This window comes from Nicotiana tabacum, chromosome 4 (genome assembly GCF_000715075.1).
Source record: "Nicotiana tabacum cultivar K326 chromosome 4, ASM71507v2, whole genome shotgun sequence".
Taxonomy (NCBI): Eukaryota; Viridiplantae; Streptophyta; class Magnoliopsida; order Solanales; family Solanaceae; genus Nicotiana; species Nicotiana tabacum.
Window position 1 is genome coordinate 47,181,114 of NC_134083.1, and position 21,612 is coordinate 47,202,725.

Below are 21,612 nucleotides of genomic sequence, written 5' to 3' on the forward strand. Positions count from 1 at the left end.
GGCATTCTATTTATGATATGAACAACTGCAACCACACACATTCCCCCGAATTTAATTGGTATGAAGCCTTGAAATCTGATGGCTCTAGTGATTTCCAAAATATGTCTATGCTTTCTTTCTGCAATCCCATTCTGTTGTGGGGTATAAACACATATTTTTTGATGAATGATTCCAAGTTTGCTGAAAAATTCACTACAGACAGAGTTGACAAACTCTATACCATTATCTGTTATGATGAATTTAATTGTCTTATCAAATTGTGTTTTAATAAGCGGAACAAACTGCTGAATGAGAACACACACATCAGACTTTAAGGTAAATAGATAGAGCCAAGTCATTCTTGAATGATCATCTACTATAGTCAAGAAGTATCTATAACCATCAAAGGTAGAAAACTTGTAGGGTCCCCATACATCCATATAAACTAATTCAAAATAGTTGGTAGTTCTAATACTACTTGTAGGAAATGGAAGCCTAGTTTGTTTTGCACATAGACATACTTTGCAGTTAGCTAACCTATCAACTATAACTTCTTGAGAAACAGGTAGGATTTTCTTCATTTCAGAAATAGAAACATGTCCTAGTCGATTATGCCATAGTTGTATATTAGCTTTTTATTGTTGACTCTGCAGTCTGTATATTGAACTGTTAAACCTTCACTTTTATTGTCTTCCTTTGCATCAGTCACAAACAAATATAGTCCATATTTTTCTCTACCAACTCCCTTCACCTTCCCACTCAAGAAATCCTGAAAAATACAAAATTTAGGGAAGCAAGCAACCATCCAGTTTAGCTCTTTAGTCAGTTTTGACACAGATACAAGATTGTACTTAATCTGTGGTAGATGAAATACACTGGTCATAGTATCCTTGTTAAATATATTACTTGTTCCCACATGTATAACTAGAGACATATCACCATTGGGTAGAAACACTTTTTTAGGTATTTCAGACTTGATCACAATATCATTATTTAAATAGCTCAAACTTGACACCATATGGTTGGTTGCACCTATGTCAATGATCCATTCCTGAAGACTCTTGGTAGCAATACAATCATTACGCTTACATGTTGTATTAGCTGAGTAGGTTGAAGTTGCTTCTTCTTTGTTAATCATTTGAAGGAGTTGATTGTATTGTTCTTTGGTGAACAAAGTAGGAACAGTGTTGGCATTCTGCTTATTGAAAGAGTCTAACTTGTGCTACACATTAGAGTAGTCCACTCTTGGTTTGTTTGGTTGAATGCTGGCTTGTGTAAACTCACTGTAACCACCACTCTGATTGGTATCATTCTGCACATTATAAGCAGCTGGTTGCCCAAACTTCCTTTTCTTGAAGTTAGGAGGGTATCCTACCACTTTATAACAGATTTCTTTAGGATGTCCCTTGAGTTTGCACACTTCACATTCTAAGTTATAGTTCTTCTTAAACTTGTAGTTCTGATTACCACCACCACTTCTGGTGAACATCATAGCTTCATAGTTTCCTGGTATAACTTGTAACTACCCGACATGTCATTTTGAGTATTTACGCTCCTTTCAATTATTTGAAGATTTGAATAACTTCCTACGAGGTATTAAGACTTGTGTGAATTGTCGGTTTTGATTTTAAGGTATTTAGGTGTTAGCTTAGAAGAATGAATTTTCATGTTGGAAGCTTAAGTTGAAATAGTTGACCGGATATTTACTTATGTGTAAACAACCCCGGAATTTAATTCTGATAATTCCAATAGCTTAGTATGGTGATTTTGGACTTAGGAGCGTGTCCGAAAAATTATTTGGAGGTCCGTAGTGGAATTAGGCTTGAATGCCGAAAGTTGAATTTTGGGAAGTTTGACCGGGGGGTTAAATTTTTGATATCGAGGTTGGAATCTGATTCTGAAAATTGGAATAGCTTCGTTATGTCATTTATGACTTGTGTGAAAAATTTGAAGTCATTCCGGATTGATTTGATGTACTTCGACAAAAGATATAGAATTAAAAATTTCAAAGTTCATTAGGCTTGAATTGGGGTATGATTCATGGTTTTAGCAATGTTTGAGGTGATTTGAAGGTTCGACTAAGTTTGTATGATATTTTAGGACTTGTTGGTATATTTGGTTGAGGTCTCGGGGGGCCTCGGGTGAGTTTCAGATGGTTAACGGATCAAATTCGGACTTAGAAGAAAAAGCTAAAGTTTCTTCCATCTGATGCAATCGCACCTGCGGAAATTCCATCGCAGGTGCGAGCTCGCAGAAGCGAGCCTGGCAAGAGCAAATGCGGGCAGAGCGCTGTGAGGCAGTGGTCGCAGGTGCGAGGGAAATTCCGTACCTGCGATGAGCGCAGATGCGGTCCCTTGATCGCAGCAGCGGAGGCAGGCTTAAGTGATTTTTCCACATTATCGGAGCTTTGATCGCAGATGCGGAAATGGAGCCGTAGGTGCGAAACTCCTGGCCAGAATGTTAAAAACAGAGGAGTCCGAGATTTTGTCATTTTTGACATTTCCAAAAGCGGGTGAGGCGATTTTTGAGCGAGAAATCACAGGAAATTTTGAGGTAAGTCCCTTGTGATCCTTTCTACCCCATAATATTAAATTATCATCGAATAATCCGACTAGATTACATGTTTTTGAGGTGTAATTTGGGGATTTGAACTTAGGGATTTGAAAATAAGATTTGAAGATTTGGAAGTCGATTTGAGATCGGATTTTGGTAAAATTAGTATAGTTAGACTCGTGGTTGAATGGGCTTTCGGATATTGTAACTTTTGTCTGGTTCCGAGATGTGGGCCCCACGGGCGATTTTTAAGCTAAATTCGGATTTTAATGGAAAATTAGCATTTTCTTATGAAATTAATTTCAATAAATTTTATTGACTAAATTGAATTATTCATGTATAGATTCGAGGCATTTGGAGGCCAATTCAGGAGGCAAAGGCTTAGCGAAATAAGAATTTCATGGTTTGAGGTAAGTAACAGTTATAAATCTGGTCCTGAGGGTATGAAACCCCGAATTTTGTATCATGTGATTATTTTAGAGGTGACGCACATGATAGGTGACGAGCGTGTGGGCATGCACCGAGGGAATTGTGACTTGGTCCGTCCCGTAAAACTGTAAAGTTGAATAATTTATTGTTAGCTATATGCTCTCTATGTGTTGAAAATATTTGAGTATAAATCATGTTAGAAATAATGCTTAGGCTATGTGGTAGTACTGTTGGGACCCACTGAGGTCGCGTACTTATTAAATTATTTGCTAATTGCTGTATTGTACTCAGTCATGATTTTACTTGCGTATCATACCTCAATCTTTCTTGATATTTGTTGATACACTATGTTATCTTTGTTTGGGAAGATCTTTGTGATTTTCGAGAGCCCGCGAGACTAGAGAGGTTGAGGATTGAGTAAGGCTGAAGGACTGTCGGTGAGGTAAGAATACTATGGCACGTGAGTTGTCCGTGCGTATTATGGCGCTTGGACTATAGGAGCCCCTTCAGAGTCTGTACACCCCCAGTGAGCACGAGTACCCATTGGGTGTGAGTGTTGAGGGCTGGGAGCCCAGTAAGTGATTGTTGTCCTGAGAGGCTGTACTTGCTTTTCATTTGTTGTTGCACTTAGTTGCTATCTGTCATTGTTGTGAAACTTTCTGAAAGATTCTATATCCGGAATACATGAACTTGAACTGTATAGAATTGATTTGACTTAAACTGCTGGATTTGAAAGCATGTCTATTCTTGCTGGAATTGTTGAAAGTAAACTATAACTGTGTAGCTCGTCACTATCTTCAGTTCCTTATTTATTATTGTTACCTGCTGTGTTGGTTGTACTCATACTACACCCTGCACTTCGTGTGCAGATCCAGGTATTTCCGGGCATAGTGGGTGTTGATCCTTTCACGCAGTTGATTTTCGGAGATTCTGAGATTGCTGCCGTGTTTCGTAGACCTTGTCTCTCCTTACCTATCTCCTTGTTTACTATATTTGGTCTTAGACTATTATAGACCGTATTTTCCCGACTTGTATTCATAATAGATGCTCATGTACTCAGTGACACCGGGTTTTGGGAGTGTTTATATATATTTGTTAGTTTTTCTTCCACTAAATTTAATATTATGTTTTCAAACTTAAAAGATATGATGGTTTATTGAGATTGTCGGCTTGCCTAGTATTGAGATAGGCGCTATTATCATGGGTGAGATTTTAGATCGTGACAATTTGGTATCAGAGCCTAGGTTACATAGGTCTCACGAGTCATGAGCAGGGTTAGTAGAGTCTTGTGGATCAGTACGGAGATGTCTGTACTTATCTTCGAGAGGCTGCCGAACCCTTAGGAAAATTTCACTTTCTTGTATTCTATTGTGCAGAATTGATTTAGCTTGAAACATAACTCTTTGATTTCCTTCCACGCATTCGAATGCGCACATGAGCGCTCAGTATTAACTGTGCATCGCCGGCTTGGGATTCTATAAATGAGGTTCAAGATGTATATTATGTGTTTTGGGGATGGGCCAGTCTGGAGGACTTGAGGCCAGGTTTTGACCGCAGTTTAGGCTCGATAGCTTCAGTTGTAACATGTACATTTGGACTCATATGTCCGATAATATTCCTATGAGTGGAATTTGTGGCTCTATGGGCAGTGGAATGGCTTTGTGATGAGTATGATGTAACTGCGGGATGTGTTAAGACGATTTGAATGTGACGAGAAGTTTTTCCTTGAAATGTAAAGAAAGGCCATTGGGTGCTTTATTTTCGTTTTGATGTGACGTACAATCTCGAGTGTGAATATTTTAGAAGATCTTTCACGTTGTTAAATTTTGGGGCAAATTAAATTCTCGTGTCTGGTTAATGAGTTTGGACTCAGAAAGATTAAGGGATTTCATAGTAATTATGGTTGCGAAAGGGTATAACAAGATGCCAATTTGAGACTAAGCAGGTGGGTTATCTCCTGCGCAGTAATCTATGTAGGTGTGTTCTTTATGATGTGAATAGAGAGTTTCTTTTCTACCAACGGGGCGTATGTGTTGAGATTTGAATTTGAATTGGGTTGAGAAAATTTGACTTGATTGTCGCGAGAATAAATGCCCACTTAGCGGATGATTGAGGTATTTTATGGTGGGTGTTGCATAAGCTTGAGAAGAATTTTACGTTGAACTGACTACAATATTATGGCAGTAATGAAGTATGAGTATTATGAGTTATCGAGTGTTTTGTTCTATGGATTTGAGCCAAGTGGGGGAGTCTGCTATTGACAATTCAATTTCATGGATATATGTTAAATTTTAGTTTTGGTTTGAGGCATACTTGTGGGTTAGTTATGACTTACAAAGGTGGAGATCGAGGATGACTCGGGTATATAAATTCCTGGATATGGGTTACATTAAACTTTATGAAAATATGAAAATTATGGAATGATTAAGTTGTTATTTTGAAGGATGTAGTGCGCACGAAGTATGAATTCGATTGGTCGTGTTAAGGCAGGGTTACTTATTTGAGTGTTGGTCGTGCTAAAAGAGCACGTCTATCGGCCTGTTTAGGACGGAGTAAATTAGATTTTAGCAAAGTGGATGACTCTCGAGATGGTTCTAATGGATTCAAAATGTATATGTGGAAATTGAATTTTTTTTGAATTTGTATGTCACTAGAATCGGTTACTTACATTGGATGGTATCGGGACGTGCGATAATTATGTTTGACTATGGATTCTATATTTCAGTATAAGAAAGTAAAGAGGAAAAATTTTAAATTCGCATAAGATATTTTCAGAGTGAGTGTTACAGTTGTGGTATTTATGGAGGTGCTTAAGAAGAATACAGTGGCTTATAGGCCTTAGGGCGGTGTAGTTTTATGTTAGGATGTCTTATAGTGAGCTTTGGGTAAAGTAGTGGTGTTCTGACAAGGAGAAATGACAACTTGAGGATAATCGAGAAGAAACTCGGGGAAAATAGGACAAATGGGTAACATGCTGGATCAATATGGTAATTGTAGTATTTATAGGGGTAATTATGATGAGGTGAGGCTTTACGGGTGTTTTGTGGTAATACTCTCGGATTTGGCAACCTGCGTGGCTTGGTCGAGTTAGAGGAATTCAGTTCTAATAGCTTGGTTATGTGCAAATGGATTTCAAAGTGTTCATGATGATTTCTACCATGGTTTGAACCGGATATTTTCTACCGGTGTGGGGAACATGTTGTCTATTGTGATTTCCTCCTGGAAAGAAGCAAGAGAGAGGTTTCTAACTAACAGGGTATGTAATTTGCTGGTGACTCAGAGTTTATAATGAGATTCTCATGCCTTTCACATGATAGATGTGATGTGTTGTGCCAGATTTAGATTTACATGTACAAGGTGGCAATTCATTCTTGAAAGGAAGATCACGAATTTTGGTCAGAATGGTCAGTTTTAGATATTTAGATGAATGTTATAACTGCTCGATAATCCCTGAGAAAGGTGCGCATTTCAAAAGGCGCATTATGTTTTGACTTACGGATATTCATTGGTATTGCAATACTCACCTGGTTGATAGACTGCTGATATTCAAATTATTGCCATGTGGCACGGAAGAATTATGAAAGTATTCCTCATGGGAAGATCGTGAATGGAAGATGTGTTAGTCATTCTAGTGCTGGAGTTGGGATCAGTTACGGTGATTCATGCGTTTGATGAATTTGGAGACTGGGAGTTCTCAGAAGTATATTGTTTCGGGTTGCGGCCTGTTTGAGGTGAGTATTTTCTTTAAACTCAGAGGAGTCACTAGTTGTGTTAATTATTTGTGATAGCTATGTGCTGTAAGTGTGCATATATGTGAGGTTTGAGCCAATGTGCGAGCATCAGGGCAAGTATTCATACTCGAAAGAATGCTTAGGCTATGATATGCCTAGAGTTGACTATTAAGCGTAAAGTTATAATGTTTCTCATGTTCATACCTTTGTTGAAAACTATCTGGGCTACATTTGAGGTTACAAAGAGGCTAATTTCCCTGAATAAACGAGGTAGTTACTATTTCTGCGTTAAATTGCCGATTTGAAGGGTGATAGTAGACTTTGCACATGCTTACACTATGGCAAGTTATTTATACCAGTCCAAGAGCATGAGAATCTTATTTCATTATCATATACAAGTGTACTTGTTTAATTGCTCCTGAATGATATGCTGGGACTGGAGGCCTGTGACCATGCCAGGCGATTCATATTATTGGCACGTGAGTCATCCGTGCCGTGTGTGGGAATTTTATTTCTATGATAATTTATCTGATTTATTAATTTCCTTCCTCTACAATTGTGCATATGCGCCTATGGTTATCCTTTTCACGAAATTTGAGGAGTTGGTTGTAACATTGCGGTTGTAGTGGTGCTTGTTGAACTTGCAATACGGTTCTCTTCCTTGAGACATCTCCCATATTTGGGTGCACATATTGCGCAGTTGTAGCTTGAGTGATATTGATGTGGCGTGTCTATGGGATAGTTGTGTTTAATAATATAAGGTCATTGGACCTAGAATGGGTACTATCAGGTTTGATTACGGTATATTCGGGAGGATAATATTGAAAGTCAGCTTAGAAAGTGATTATGGTTCTGGTTGGGGCGAGAGAGCTCCATGACTTGTTGCTCTGATAAGGGGTCATGGGATTTCTGCATGTTTCTGTTATTATCAGCAGTGTACGAAGGTTTTTTGAATGAGGTTTGGCTTGATATGAGGTTTTATACTAGTACTTGGTAGGTTTTGAGTAGTTACTGTGATCAGAAATGGTGTTACGAGTATGCGAGTTGTGTAGTATGTTATGCGATTACATCTGGGATTATGGTTATGGATGGATACAGCTTGTTCAGGCTTATACAGTATATAGATGTGAGATTCGGGTCTTGAAAAGAATTCTGGATGTTAGAAATTTGGCTCCAAGGTTTTTGGGCTAATGTTAAATTAGTGATTTTCAGTTATGTTATGTGGTCAGGCCTATATAGAATAGGGTGACGTGAGATCACCCCCGGGTATGTGCGTGGTAAGGTGGAATAGAGATTTGAAGGTTAAGAACAACTCTTGGCTGGTTCGAGGACGAACGTATGTTTAAGTGAGGGAGATTGTAAGGATCCGACCGGTCGTTTTGAGCATTTACGCTCCTTTCAACTATTTGAAGTTTTGAATAACTTCCTACGAGGTATTACAACTTGTGTGAATTGTCGGTTTTGGTTTTAAGATATTTCAGAGTTATCTTGGAAGAATGAATTTTCATGTTGGAAGCTTAAGTTGAAATAGTTGACATGATATTTACTTATGTGTAAACGACCTCAAAATTTAATTCTGATGATTCCAATAGCTCAGTATGGTGATTTTGGACTTAGGAGCGTGTCCGGAAAAATATTTGGAGGTCCATAGTGGAATTAGGCTTGAAATGCCGAAAGTTGAATTTTGGAAAGTTTGACCTGGGGGTTGACTTTTTGATATCGAGGTCGGAATCCGATTCTGGAAATTGGAATAGCTTCGTTATGCCATTTATGAATTGTGTGCAAAGTTTGAAGTCATCTCGAATTGATTTGATGTATTTCGGCACAAGATATAGAATTAGAAATTTCAAAGTTCATTAGGCTTGAATTGGGGTATGATTCATGGTTTTAGCATTGTTTGAGGTGATTTGAAGGTTTGACTAAGTTTGTATGATATTTTAGGACTTGTTGGTATATATGGTTGAGGTCCCGGGGGCCTCGGGTGAGTTTCAGATGATTAACGGATTAAATTCGGACTTAGAAGAAAAAGGTGAAGTTTCTGCCATCTGATGCAATCGCATCTACAGAAATTCCATCGCAGGTGCGAGCTCGCAGAAGCGAGCCTGGAAAGTGTAGATGCGGGTAGAGGGCTGTGAGGTAGTGGTCGCATGTGCGAGGGAAATTCCGCACCTGCGATGAGCATAGATGCGGTCCCTTGATCGCAGATGCGGCTCCACAGATGCAGAAATGTAGCCGCTGGTGCGAAACTCCTGGCCAGAATGTTAAAAACAGAGGAGTCCGAGATTTTGTCATTTTTGACATTTCCAAAAGTGGGTGAGGCAATATTTGAGCGAGAAATCATAGGAAATTTTGAGGTAAGTCCCTTGTGATCCTTTCTACCCCATAATATTGAATTATCATCGAATAATCTGACTAGATTACATATTTTTGAGGTGTAAATTGGGGATTTGAACTTAGAGATTTAAAAATAAGATTTGAAGATTTGGAGTTCGAGTTGAGGTCGGATTTTGGTAAAATTGGTATGGTTAGACTCGTGGTTGAATGGGCTTTCGGATTTTATAACTTTTGTCGGGTTCTGAGACGTGGACCCCACAGACGATTTTTGAGCTAAATTTCGTATTTTTATGGAAAATTAGCATTTCCTTATGGAATTAATTCCAATAAATTTTATTGACTGGATTGAATTATTCGTGTATAGATTCGAGGTGTTTGGAGGCCAATTCACGAGTCAAAGGCTTAGCGGAATAAGAATTTCATGGTTTGAGGTAAGTAACAGTTATAAATCTGGTCCTGAGGGTATGAAACCCCAAATTTTGTATCATGTGATTATTTTGGAGGTGACGCACATGCTAGGTGACGGGCGTGTGAGCGTGCACCGAGGGGATTGTGACTTGGTTCGTCCCGTGAAACTGTAAAGTTGAATAATTTGTTGTTAGCTATATGCTCTCTATGTATTGAAGAAATTTGACTGTAAATCATGTTAGAAATCATGCTTAGGCTATGTGGTAGTACTGTTGGGACCCACCGAGGTCACGTACTTGTTGAATTATTTGCTAATTGTTGTATTGTACTCAGTCATGATTTTACTTGCGTATCATACCTCAGTCTTTCTTGATATTTGTTGATACACTATGTTATCTTTGTTTGGGAGAATCTTTGTGATTTCCGAGAGCCCAAGAGACTAGAGAGGTTGAGGACTGAGTAAGGCCGAGGTCCTGTCGGTGAGGTAAGGATACTATGGCACGTGAGTTGTACGTGCGGATTATGGCGCTTGGGCTGTAGGAGCCCCTCCGGAGTCTGTACACCCCCAGTGAGTGCGAGTACCCATTGAGTGTGGGTGTTGAGGGTTGGGAGCCCAGTGAGTGATTGATGTCCTGAGAGGCTGTACTTGCTTTTCATTTGTTGTTGCACTTAGTTGCTATCTGTCATTGTTGTGAAATTTTTTAAAAGATTTTATATCCGGAATACATGAACTTGAACTGTATAGAATTGATTTGACTTAAACTGCTGGATTTGAAAGCATGTCTATTCTTGCTGGAATTGTTGAATGTAAACTATAACTGTGTAGCTCGTCACTATCTTCAGTTCCTTATTTATTATTATTACCTGCTGTGTTGGTTGTACTCATACTACACCCTGCACTTCGTGTGCAGAACCAGGTATTTTCGGGCATAGTGGGTGTTGATCCTTTCACGCAGTTGATTTTCGGAGATTCTGAGATAGCTGCCGTATTTCGCAGACCTTGTCTCTCCTTCCCTATCTCCTTGTTTACTATATTTGGTCTTAGACTATTATAGACCGTATTTTTCCGACTTGTATTCATAATAGATGCTCATTTACTCAGTGACACCGGGTTTTGGGAGTGTTTATATATATTTGTTAGTTTTTCTTCCACTAAATTTAATATTATGTTTTCAAACTTAAAAGATATGATGGTTTATTGAGATTGTCGGCTTGCCTAGTATTGAGATAGGCGCTATTATCATGGGTGAGATTTTAGATCGTCGTGACATAACTGCAGGATTAACACCTAGAATACCAATCACACTATTGACTGATTTTTGGCTTTCATTACTTATAACCATAAAGTAAGCTTGGTTTACAGAAGACACAGGGCTCATGAGCAGGATTTGGCTTCTAGCGTGGGCATATGAATCATTAATCCCTATTAAAAACTGAAACAACTTCAGCTTCTGCAAATGCAGTCTAAAATCTTTGGATTTTTCACAGTTGCAACTAGGGACAGGAACTAATGCCTCAAATACTTCCCATAAATCTTTCAGTTTTGAAAAGTAACTAGACACAGAAGCAGTTCCTTAAGTTAAAGTAGCAATTTCTGTAAGAACATTGAAGGTTCTTGAACCATCAATTTTGTTAAATCGTTCACGTAACTCTTCCCAAACAATTTTTGCATTAGTAGCATACATAATGCCTCCTAGAAGTCCTTTTGATACTGAACTCATTATCCAATAAAGAACAATGGCATTAACCCTTTCCCAGTGGTTCCCCATAGATTTAGGAAAATCCTCCGTTTTACAGGAACCATCAAAAAATCCTAGCTTGTTTCTTCCTAACAGAGAAAGCCTCATTGATCGAAACCAGATAGAGTAGTTTTTTATACCTGTAAGTTGAAATGTGATAATTTGAATACTACTAACATCTGATGGATGAAGAAATAGAGGATGACTGTAGTCGATTCCAAGAGAAGCTTGACTGCTTCCTCCACCATACGCAACAACATTTGTAACACCTTCTTGATCTCCATTGATACTCATCCTTGTTTCTTTGATTTGAACAAACTTTCTTTTTCTGAAATTTTGTGCGAAATTGAATCGGTCTTCAGGCTTTATCGCTCGACTGATATGATACCATGAATTGATTTAGATTCACAATGTGAACTTTCATAAGAATAGAGATATAGAAAGAAGGCCGAGATAGAATGCAGAAATGAAGAAGAGAAGAGAGAATCAGATAATCTTGAGAGAAGAGATAGTGTTTATTATTTTCATACTTTCTTTTTTACAAATGTGCTAATCATCAGCATATATACACGAGCAATTACCCCGGTAAAAAGACCTTTCTCTAACTCTCTAACTGTCATAGGGTAGGTAAAATAACCAACTTCCTAATTTCTATTTCAAGTTCTTTTATATACAGTTCAGTCCTTAACTTCCATATAATGTAGCTTCAGTCTTCAACACTTAATTTTTTCATGTTTACTTATTTATATTGACACTTTTTAGTGAAATTTTTGGCTCCACCATTGCTTGTGGAAAGGTGGAGAGAGACGGTTAATTATATCGAATCGTGGATTAATTAGTTCTCCAGATAATATAAAAACCTAGCTTCTTTATTCATATGCTTCATAAGCAGCATTCACACAGAGCGAAGATCAAATATCGATCTAAGATCGACAAGTGATAGATTTATCTACATTATTTAGAAATCCAGGTTAAGACATGGCAGGTTAGGTTAATTATGCATCCGTCTTCTAGAATTTCTTGAAGACAACCATAAAAGGCTAGTCAGTGAGAGCCAGACGCCTATCTCCAAAATGGGCAGTCAAGCCCACATCTGAACAATCAACGTAGCACATTGGACACAAAAATTGATTAGGACAATACCTTAACTTGTAGAAAGGTGATGTCTTTGTTAATTTCTCAATCTTAAACCAGTTGTTTATTGTTTCGGGTCCTGGATTTCCTATACTAGAAAATTGGCCTATGGCAACGGTTCACAAAACGTTACAGTAGACACCAAAGCCGTTGCAATAGACGTATTGCAACGGTTCGTTCAACCAGATCGAGTGCTAATAGGTCTATTGCAACGTTTCTTGCAACGGTTCTACAATCGTTGCAGTAGCCATTCTATTGCAACGGTTCTGAGTCCGTGCGATTGATGATGCTATTGCAACTGTTAGTTTGTCTATTGGAACGGTTCAAAATGTTCCAATATCATCTTTTGCAACAGTCGTAGAGCTTATAGCAACGAGTTTTTGAGCTATGATAACGGTTATTTTGAGGGTATTACAATGATTGTTTTGAAGCTACCGCAACTGTTATTTTGGTTGTCTTTTACAATAATTATTTACCTATATTAGAGAATATCATAATGTTCTACAATTTATATGAATCACAAAAGATACACACTCATAATTCAAAAAATTCAACAAGCATCCATTTATAAAAATAAAATGTACAATACTAATTGACAATTGAAGCGTACTTTAGCTTAGATAAGGTTGCAAAGAGTTCTAAATAAAATATTCCTAAACATTAGAAGGTCTAGCAACGATCAACCAGTACTCTTAAGGTCTTCATGGTATTCGTCAACCCATTGTTTATTTGCTTCACCTACAATACCATAAAAAAGATTATACTTTATAAGATTTGTTTACGTAGCATAAATCATAAACAAACTCACATGGTTAGTCTCATACCCAACTTTGTATTATGCCATATGTATGGAAGAAGTTACCTAATTGATCTATATCCGAGGCAAAAAGTTTGCACACGTTACTAAAGGATAATAATCTTTAAGACATGCACCTTGTTAGCAAAACCAAACTGACCAGTAACTACTTATGTAATGCTTACATACTTCCAAATCTATTGCCTCTTGACGTAAGCTTCTAGCAGCCCTGTTGCTGCAAAGACAAGTCATGATGTGCAAAGTAATCTGAAACTAGCAACAATCTGATCCAATGATAATTGACATATAGTAGGTCAGAATCTAAAACCAAGGATTACAAAGAATTAATTTTTCTTTTCTTCAGAAAGTCAATAGTGACTTATAGCCTATACTCCAAAAACAAACCTTCATTTGCTTCAAACTTTCATCCATTGCTACGCAATTCAGTCCGGCTTCTGTGGTACGTGTCATAGCAGCCTGTGGACTAGTTGCTGTTACAACTATGGTCCTAGCAGCTTATACAAAAGCTGCAATAATCATCGAGCCAACCATCTTAAGTTTATCCGCAAAGCCATTATAAAAAAGTATGAATCTTTAGTTTCTGAAACGTTAATTTTCCCTGATGCAATTGCTCCTTCAGAGAGTCTTCCTCTTGCTGAGACCGGTGAAGTATTTGATACTACCCGTGAAGATAATTCAATTTTCTCCTTTGACATTGGTACTGGTTCTGTTATTAAAGCTTGGGACGTTGCACAAAGGACCATGAAGGTTGGAGAAGTAACTGTAATTACCTGCAAGCCAGAGTATGCCGATGCAACCCTTGTTTTTGAGGTGGAACTCGTGGCTTGTAGACGACGTAAAGGTTCTAGTATCAACAGTGTTTCAGATGAAAGGTCTAGGCTAGAGGAGCTAAAGAAGCAAAGAGAAATGGCAGCCGCAACTAAAGAGGAAGAGAAGAAGAAGGAGAGAAGAAGCAAAGGTAGCGGCAGCTGCTCGTATCCAGGCCAAACTTGAAGCAAAGAAAGGAAAAGGAAAGGGTAAAGCAAAGTAAAATCCGGTATGTATTATAAGTATTATATATACTGATAGACGACGAATAGGACATGGTATCTCGATCTTAGTATACCAGATGCTTAATATGCTAAACCCGTAAGCTTTATCATTTCCTTGATCGAGAAGTATTTCCATGCTTTCAAGTTGTTAAATCTTTTGGAATCTCTCTATAATTTATGCTGGAAGGATATTTGGTTAATCTGTTTAAGCGTTTTACAGAGCACATTCTCCGCTAAAAAAAAGGGTTGATGCACTTATTTCATATTGAATAAAGAGATATATAAAATTGATAAAGCTCAAAATATAGAATACCTTTTTTACTTGTTGAGAACGACCTAAAAGAGATGCTTGGTGCGACTTACTTAAACTTGTTAATCTAGATCAAGCATAAGTTGAAAGTTCAGGAGTAAATTTAGAAATAATATACTTGAACTGGTATATGTTTTCTTTCAACAAGATAGACTTAAAACATATTCATGCAAAGTTGGACCTTGGCAGTAGAATTAAAGTTAAACCACAAATCATGATAAGAAGATAGAGTTATAGAAGCAGATCAATCAAGTGTGAAGAGTTTAAAATTTCTAGAAATACCTCAGCTTGGCTTGTGCTTCTGTCAATTTAGCTGTTGCAACAAGTAATTATGCAAAGGGTTGCAGGACTGATCACTTTGCACAAGTACAAAAGAAATAATTGTATAAAGATTCTTACCTTATTTCTCATAAAACATATGCAATGGTAAAGCCAAAAATAGAAAGATGTCATGAATTCACTATTCATTTAGATAAACTAGAGTAGCAAACGAATCTTTTTAATTCAAATAAAGAAAATGACGACTGAAATTTTAATTCTTGCAACTGATATAGTTTTCTGAACGGGAACTGTTTGGATAGGCTAAGAAAGTTGGAAATGAATATCCCAAGTGAAGCACCTAACAGAGAACCATTTTACTATGTCAAAAGAAAATACATCTACCATCAACTTATCTCTACTTTCTCATTAACTGTTAGTCTACCTCTAATAGAAATCTCCCACCCTCTCCTAAACTCTCCACTAAGGAAATATTGGCACAAAAATTTCTGTAATACTATCTACAAACCATGAACCAAAGATAATATATAAAATATTGGGTTCTAACTATAGCAAAATCACCTAAAATATAAGGAGTATAATAAAAGATAGGTTAAACACCATGTTTATTCCCTTGGAAATTTTTTAAGATATTGCTACCAGTTTCTTTAAACTACGAAATAGACATCTTCAGGTCTTAAAATTTCCAGTAACCTAGCAATAGGTTAATCAATAAACTTGGAGCTACTGATTCGACAAATTGGATTATAATTTTGAGTATCTTAATGTAACTAAAAGACCTTACAAACTTGATCCTGTTATAACTGTCACATAGAAGTAATAAAGCAATATCACTTTACCTCCTTGACAGATCAGATTTTTTACTAACTTAAGCAACAACTCGTAATAAGAAGGTTTTAAAGCATTTTGACAAATGTAGAAAGTATACATAAAAAGAAGAAGCTCTTGCGACAGTCTTAAGTCAAAGAATGAATAATTTTACAGAATATAAGTTTGCAAAACAGATTGACACTGCAATGATATGTAAAGAAAAATGACAACTGAGCTAACAAATGCGCATCACTTAATCTCAAACTGATATTTCACATTAGGTAAAAGCCGAAAAGACTATAAAAAGAATATTATTTGAGAATAAGGAAGGATAACATGATTTAAACTTAAATATTTATCAAGTTCCTCAAAGCAACAACTTAGTAGTGATAAGTAATAATTACTTCTACAATAGCATCAGATAAGGGAATGAGGCATAAGCATCTGAGATATTTGAAGTAGATGTGAATAAGGGATTGGTCCTGAGTAAAGTTATGGTCATGCTTAGGCAATATTTGTTGTGATAACTTCAGGTCCATTTAAAGATTGCTAAAGCATTGTCATAATTCTGCATACAGCAAGAAACAACATTATTCATTTCAACCAATTAATCGCCCTTCATAGGAAATAAGTTAGAGAAATGTGAATAGAAAGTAGAACACATATTCATTCAGAAAAGATACAAAAATTAGTGATTATAAATGCTTAAGAACTTACAGAAAAACTGTCACATACTTATCCTACATAAACAACAAACTCACTATGTAAGTTCCAATGTGATCGAAGTAATCTCCACTATGTAGGAAAGGCCCTACCATGGTCAATATTAGAATACGTATAAAAAGCCCTTTCAATTAACCATAATTTCTAAGGTCATCAATGGAATAAGTACTCCAGACAAACAGGAACAAATATTACTCAGATCTCTATTTATCATAATCCATAGTAAGTCACTAAGCACAAAGAGACAGTAAGAATACAAAAGTTCGGAGGGACTACATGATCAGCAAGAGCTATGCCATTTATAACTGCAGCTTCTACACTTGAGCCATGTATCCAATCACCACATATACTAGCTCTTCCACGAGGATCAAACTAACGAGAGAACAAATGTATAACATCTACATCTTGCAAACAAAATTGTAGCATCAAATTAGTTATCTTATTACTGTTTTGTTAAGACAAATTACAAAAAAGTAGAAGCAGCATACATAATAAAAACTTAGGATTGTCTACAAGGCATTCGTCCAACTAAATATACCAATAATTGAAGATATCACACCCCAAAGAGTTTTGAGATCCAATTCTCATAAAGTAATATTTTTCTTCAAATTCACTGAGATATAGTTTATTAACCAGCCAAAACCTAATTACCAAGTACCAACAATTCTCTATTCTCGTAGTAAGCCCATCAAATCCAGTTGAAATTATTATATTACAATTGAATATAACTATATCTTTTCAAATTAATCATTTTACTATTTCTCACACCTAACAATTTTTTTTTGATAGTTTTGTCAAAACTAATCAAATTACACAATCCTTAAACAAATAAAACAACATAATTTAAAAAGACAAAACGAAGTAGAGAAATTAAGAGAGAACAATAGGAACAGAGACCTCTGTACCCTAAGTCCCAGTGACGAGGGAAGTGCCTATTTTATAAAGAGATCACTACTTTATCTACTCTGTTCCTGAGGCACTGGCCAGTTTCCATCGGTGTGCTTGAGGTGGAAGACACCAGGGGAGTTGGGGAAGAGATAGGATCGAAAACGTCAAGGATTTGGGTTTTCATTGTTTGCCAGACGTGATATCTATTTGGGGTTTGTGGCTTAGTCATAGCTGGAGATGAGCAACAAGGTAAGCTTAGTAGAGGCGGAGAAAGTGCCTTGCCGGAGGTGTGACCTCGCTGGATTAAGCATTTCCAATGATGGAGACGATTTCTTAGGGTTTGTGGCTCACTGCTTTTCGACGCTATGAAATTTAAGATCTTTTTAGGATTATAAAAGAGTTATGGGTTTAGCATTGGAAAACCAAAAATAAGGGGAAGTAAAACCGTTGCAGTAAATTCATTTTCCGAGAGAACCGTTTCAATGGAGATATCTATTGCAATGGTTATGACAATCGTTGCAAGAGAGAGGTCTATGGAAATAGTTATTAAGCTGATGTAAAGATTTTCTTATAGAAATGTCCCAATAGGACCGAGATGCTAATGTAACGGTCAAAACCGTTGCAATACGAGTCTATGGCAACTCCTATATAACCGTTGCTAAAAGGTCGTTGCCATAGGCATAATTTCTGGTAGTATGGTTCCACTGGTTACCGCCCCCTTTCTTTCAAGTCGGGATCACCAACTTTACAAACAGTTTCGTTAACACAGAGTCGTGTAGTTGGAACAGAGAACATAATATTAATGTCATTAGTTTCACGTACGACATTAAAAGGTGCGACACCGGGGTCCGTCGTAAAGAATTTCACGGGCATGCCGTCTTGGGTGTTTATCCCGTGCTGAACGACGTCGTCTGGACATTTGGTGTTTGTAAGATTGGTTAAGTATACGCCGCCGCAGCCGGTTCCCCAGATAGAGGAGATAATGTGGTACTCTTCGCCAATCTGGAGCGGTTCGTCATTTATGTCTAGCACTTCGGGAAGTACAGGTAAATCGTTGTCATCATTAATTGTGGGAAGGACAATGTGATTGGTGGAAGGGAAAGATGATGAAAAGACCATAAAAGGAAGCAAAAAGAGAGTAGTTGAAAGCAAGAGGAAGCAGAAAATAACTGACTTCATGTTAACACAAAGAGGGTGTTGCGGAGTCCGGAACCAAAGTGTGGTTCTTTTGGACTCAAACAACAAAATTAGGTGAAAAAAATTGATTATCATTTTATATATATAGCACGATTATTCACCGTGCTATACCTTAAAGGCACGTTTGTCCGTTAAAGTATAGCGCGGTGAATAACCGCGCTATATTTGAACTTTCCTGCCCCACCAATAATTCAGCTGCACTTTACTGATCCACCAATTCATATGGGTATAGCGCATGGAGTATACGCGATACATATTGTCGTGCCCCATTTTCTTGTGAAAGCGGGATTCTACGCGTGACAACTCTTTTAAATGTGTATTAAAATAGAAGAGTCGTCACCTAACGATTTTTAAGGCGCGTTAAGGCACCTATTTGTAAGTAGCTCTGTTTGACTAGTCAATGCCACCAAAGATCGGGTAAGGACTCAAATTACCTCAAAGAGAAGGTGTTGGGCACTATTTGAGGTCTACAATTATGGGTCCCGGCCGAAATTTACACTATGTGGATTAGATAGTTAAGCTAGGTGATCAAATAGGCAAGGAAAAGTATAGAGGTTGAAGACTCTATTATAACTCATAAGAATAAATAATCGGTACAAATCTTAAAGATTACAAGTGTACAACTGCATTGGTCTATGTTAAATGACTAAGTGTAAATATAAAGGGGGGAGGGGGAGAGGGGTCCTAAGTTTTTTAGCCTAAAGGATCACCCCGTGCAACATAATGAAGTTGCTACTTAAATGCGCTCTAGTTCAATTCTAAACTGTATCCTATGCGTGCACTACTCGTCCCATGCCTATGGTCTAGGAGGCTTTGGACCTACTATTAAGTGGTTCTAGACTCAACTTAGGTTGCTCAAAATGATAAAACTAAACAACATCCAAAACAGATAGGACTTCACATAAAGACAATTAAAGGCCCAAGTTAGCCTCCACACGTAAACAACAAATGCACGCGGGCAGATTAGGCAGTGGATAGTTTTAGAATTAAGACTTAGAGTCCTATAGGTATGGTTTCTAGGTGATTCTGAATTCCAGCATCGGATATGCAACATTATCATCCTCTCTATAAATGGTTTAGGTAAGAAGGCAGTAAACTGTTTGCAAACTCAGAATTATTAGCACTGATTTTATAAATATGCGTCTTAGGCAGGTGACATTGTTATATAGGCATGATTTCTAGTAGTTGCCTAATTTAGGCAATGAAACAACTTTGAGAGTCTAGTATTAACAACGTCAATCCCATAGCAATTCTTAAGCGAGTGACAGCATCCTATAAATAGGGTTTCTAATAATTGACAATTAATCTTGATTTTATAACACTTTACTCTTATAGGCATGCCATCTAGGCGGGACAGTGTAATGAAAATAACAGAAGTAGTTGATTAAAAGATTAGTGTCCTATAATCATAATATCTAGATGGGCAGTATACTAAAAGTAATAGAAACAATTGACCAATTGATTATTTGAGGTCATATAGTCATGGTATCTAGGTTAACAAAAGCATATGTTATACATCATATAGGCATGCTGTCTAAATGCACAATAGTAACATAGAATCGAGTATGGTAACACCTGGACCAACATGTTTAAACAATGTACAAGTGAGGTGTGCATGATTCCTATAGACATGATTTCTATTAGTGTGCAGAAGTAGAGCAAGTTAAACAAAATAGCAAATAAAGCACATAGACCCTATAGGCATGTTCTCTACCATTTATGCAAGAATAAAGCACACCCATTCTCCAATTTCACTAATGCCCCAATTATTTATTTATAAATCATTAAAAGCCCAAAATAAAGAATACATGCTCAAATATTACAAGCTAAAATGAGTACAGGCCCAATAAGTAGAGCAGGCCCAAAGAGAAATAACCCAACAACTTCAAGGTCTTTAGTGATCTCATTCTTCACACAAAAATAGTAAACCCAGGCCTAGGTACACCCCAGGACATTAGAGTGTGATAGCTGCATAACTCGAACACAGACTAATACCAAGTCCGAAGGGGGAACTAACTTACCCAGCAATGCCAAACTTAACCATATGAGTAACAAATTGTACATAAATTAATCAGACCATTTGAAGTCCACACACTTAGTTCTTAGGACTGCTACTAACAGTATTATAACTAGAGCAAATAGGCGAGATCACACGAAGTTATATACATAAGATGCTAGAAGTTCAAAGATAGGATATAATACCACAAACTACCCAAGTAGAGTTTCAGGATATAATATGATCTAAGATCGACTTAAATACGATCTTGACAGAGGAATCTTGCAGAATCACAGATAGAAGCAAGTATAGTTTCTAACATGAGGGTCTAGTGCAAGTATGATCATAACAAGCATGCTGGTGAACATGGTCTGTAACAATCCACTCAACTGGGCATGAGGGATTTTAACAATATCAATCATACACGAAGGTTTAAATAGCACCAGGACTCGTAATTGGTAAGAATATGTCAGATATAGGTTAACAGGACTAGCCTACACTAGGCTTAATCACATATAGAAGAAGAGGCCAGATATTGAATTCCATCCTAGAATTCTTAGGCTGTATTAAATAACATCAGACTAAACAAGTCGGGGAACATGCATCAGTTTACAAATAGCAGGGAAATCATGTTTGGGATAATAACACGATTAGGAGTTAACTCTAGAAAAGCATTAAGTTGCACATGAATGACTCAGCAAGAATTAGAATAGGTTCTGGGCATGACTCGACTCATCACAAGGGTACATAACAAGGTAAGAAGCTAAACCCAGAATAAGCAATAGTAATAAGCATTCGAACACACACATTAGAGCAAAGATGCTTAAGAAAACAGAATCAAGGCAACAAATAGGCAAATTCGATTACTAGAAGGCATAGTGCCTCAAGAAGAGCTTTAGAGCATACAATAGCATGTTGGTTCATAAAGATCTCAGAGACATAGATATGCAGAGCAGGAACTCAAACGAAAAGAGAATGAAATTGCAAAGGTCATATGTACTTACCAGTTACATATTAATGAACAAGTAAACAAGAGGAATAATTTCAGCAACACTCCAATGTCAATAGCAAAACGAATAGTAGAACCCATAAATCTCAGTGCGTCAGAGTTCCCAAGGGTTTCAAATGAACCCCGAGAAGTGCTCACACTGAGAAAGGTTCGATAATCGAATTTTGGTGGCCTTGGCTTTCAGCCGGCCAATATATTAATCCTCAGAGTAGTACAAGACAAGTGAGACAAAGAGAGTAGTAGTA

At 37.2% G+C, this 21,612-nt stretch overlaps 1 protein-coding gene and 1 pseudogene across 1 annotated transcript; both read right to left on the reverse strand.

Annotated features, from left to right (window-relative positions):
* Positions 1–11,008: 11,008 nt before the first annotated feature.
* LOC142179898 (uncharacterized) lies at positions 11,009–11,467 on the reverse strand. Its single transcript, XM_075250789.1, has one exon. The coding sequence runs from the start codon at positions 11,465–11,467 to the stop codon at positions 11,009–11,011; it is 459 nt and encodes a 152-aa protein (XP_075106890.1).
* Positions 11,468–12,168: 701 nt separating this feature from the next.
* LOC142180293 (kunitz trypsin inhibitor 5-like) lies at positions 12,169–18,344 on the reverse strand (annotated as a pseudogene).
* Positions 18,345–21,612: the final 3,268 nt, after the last annotated feature.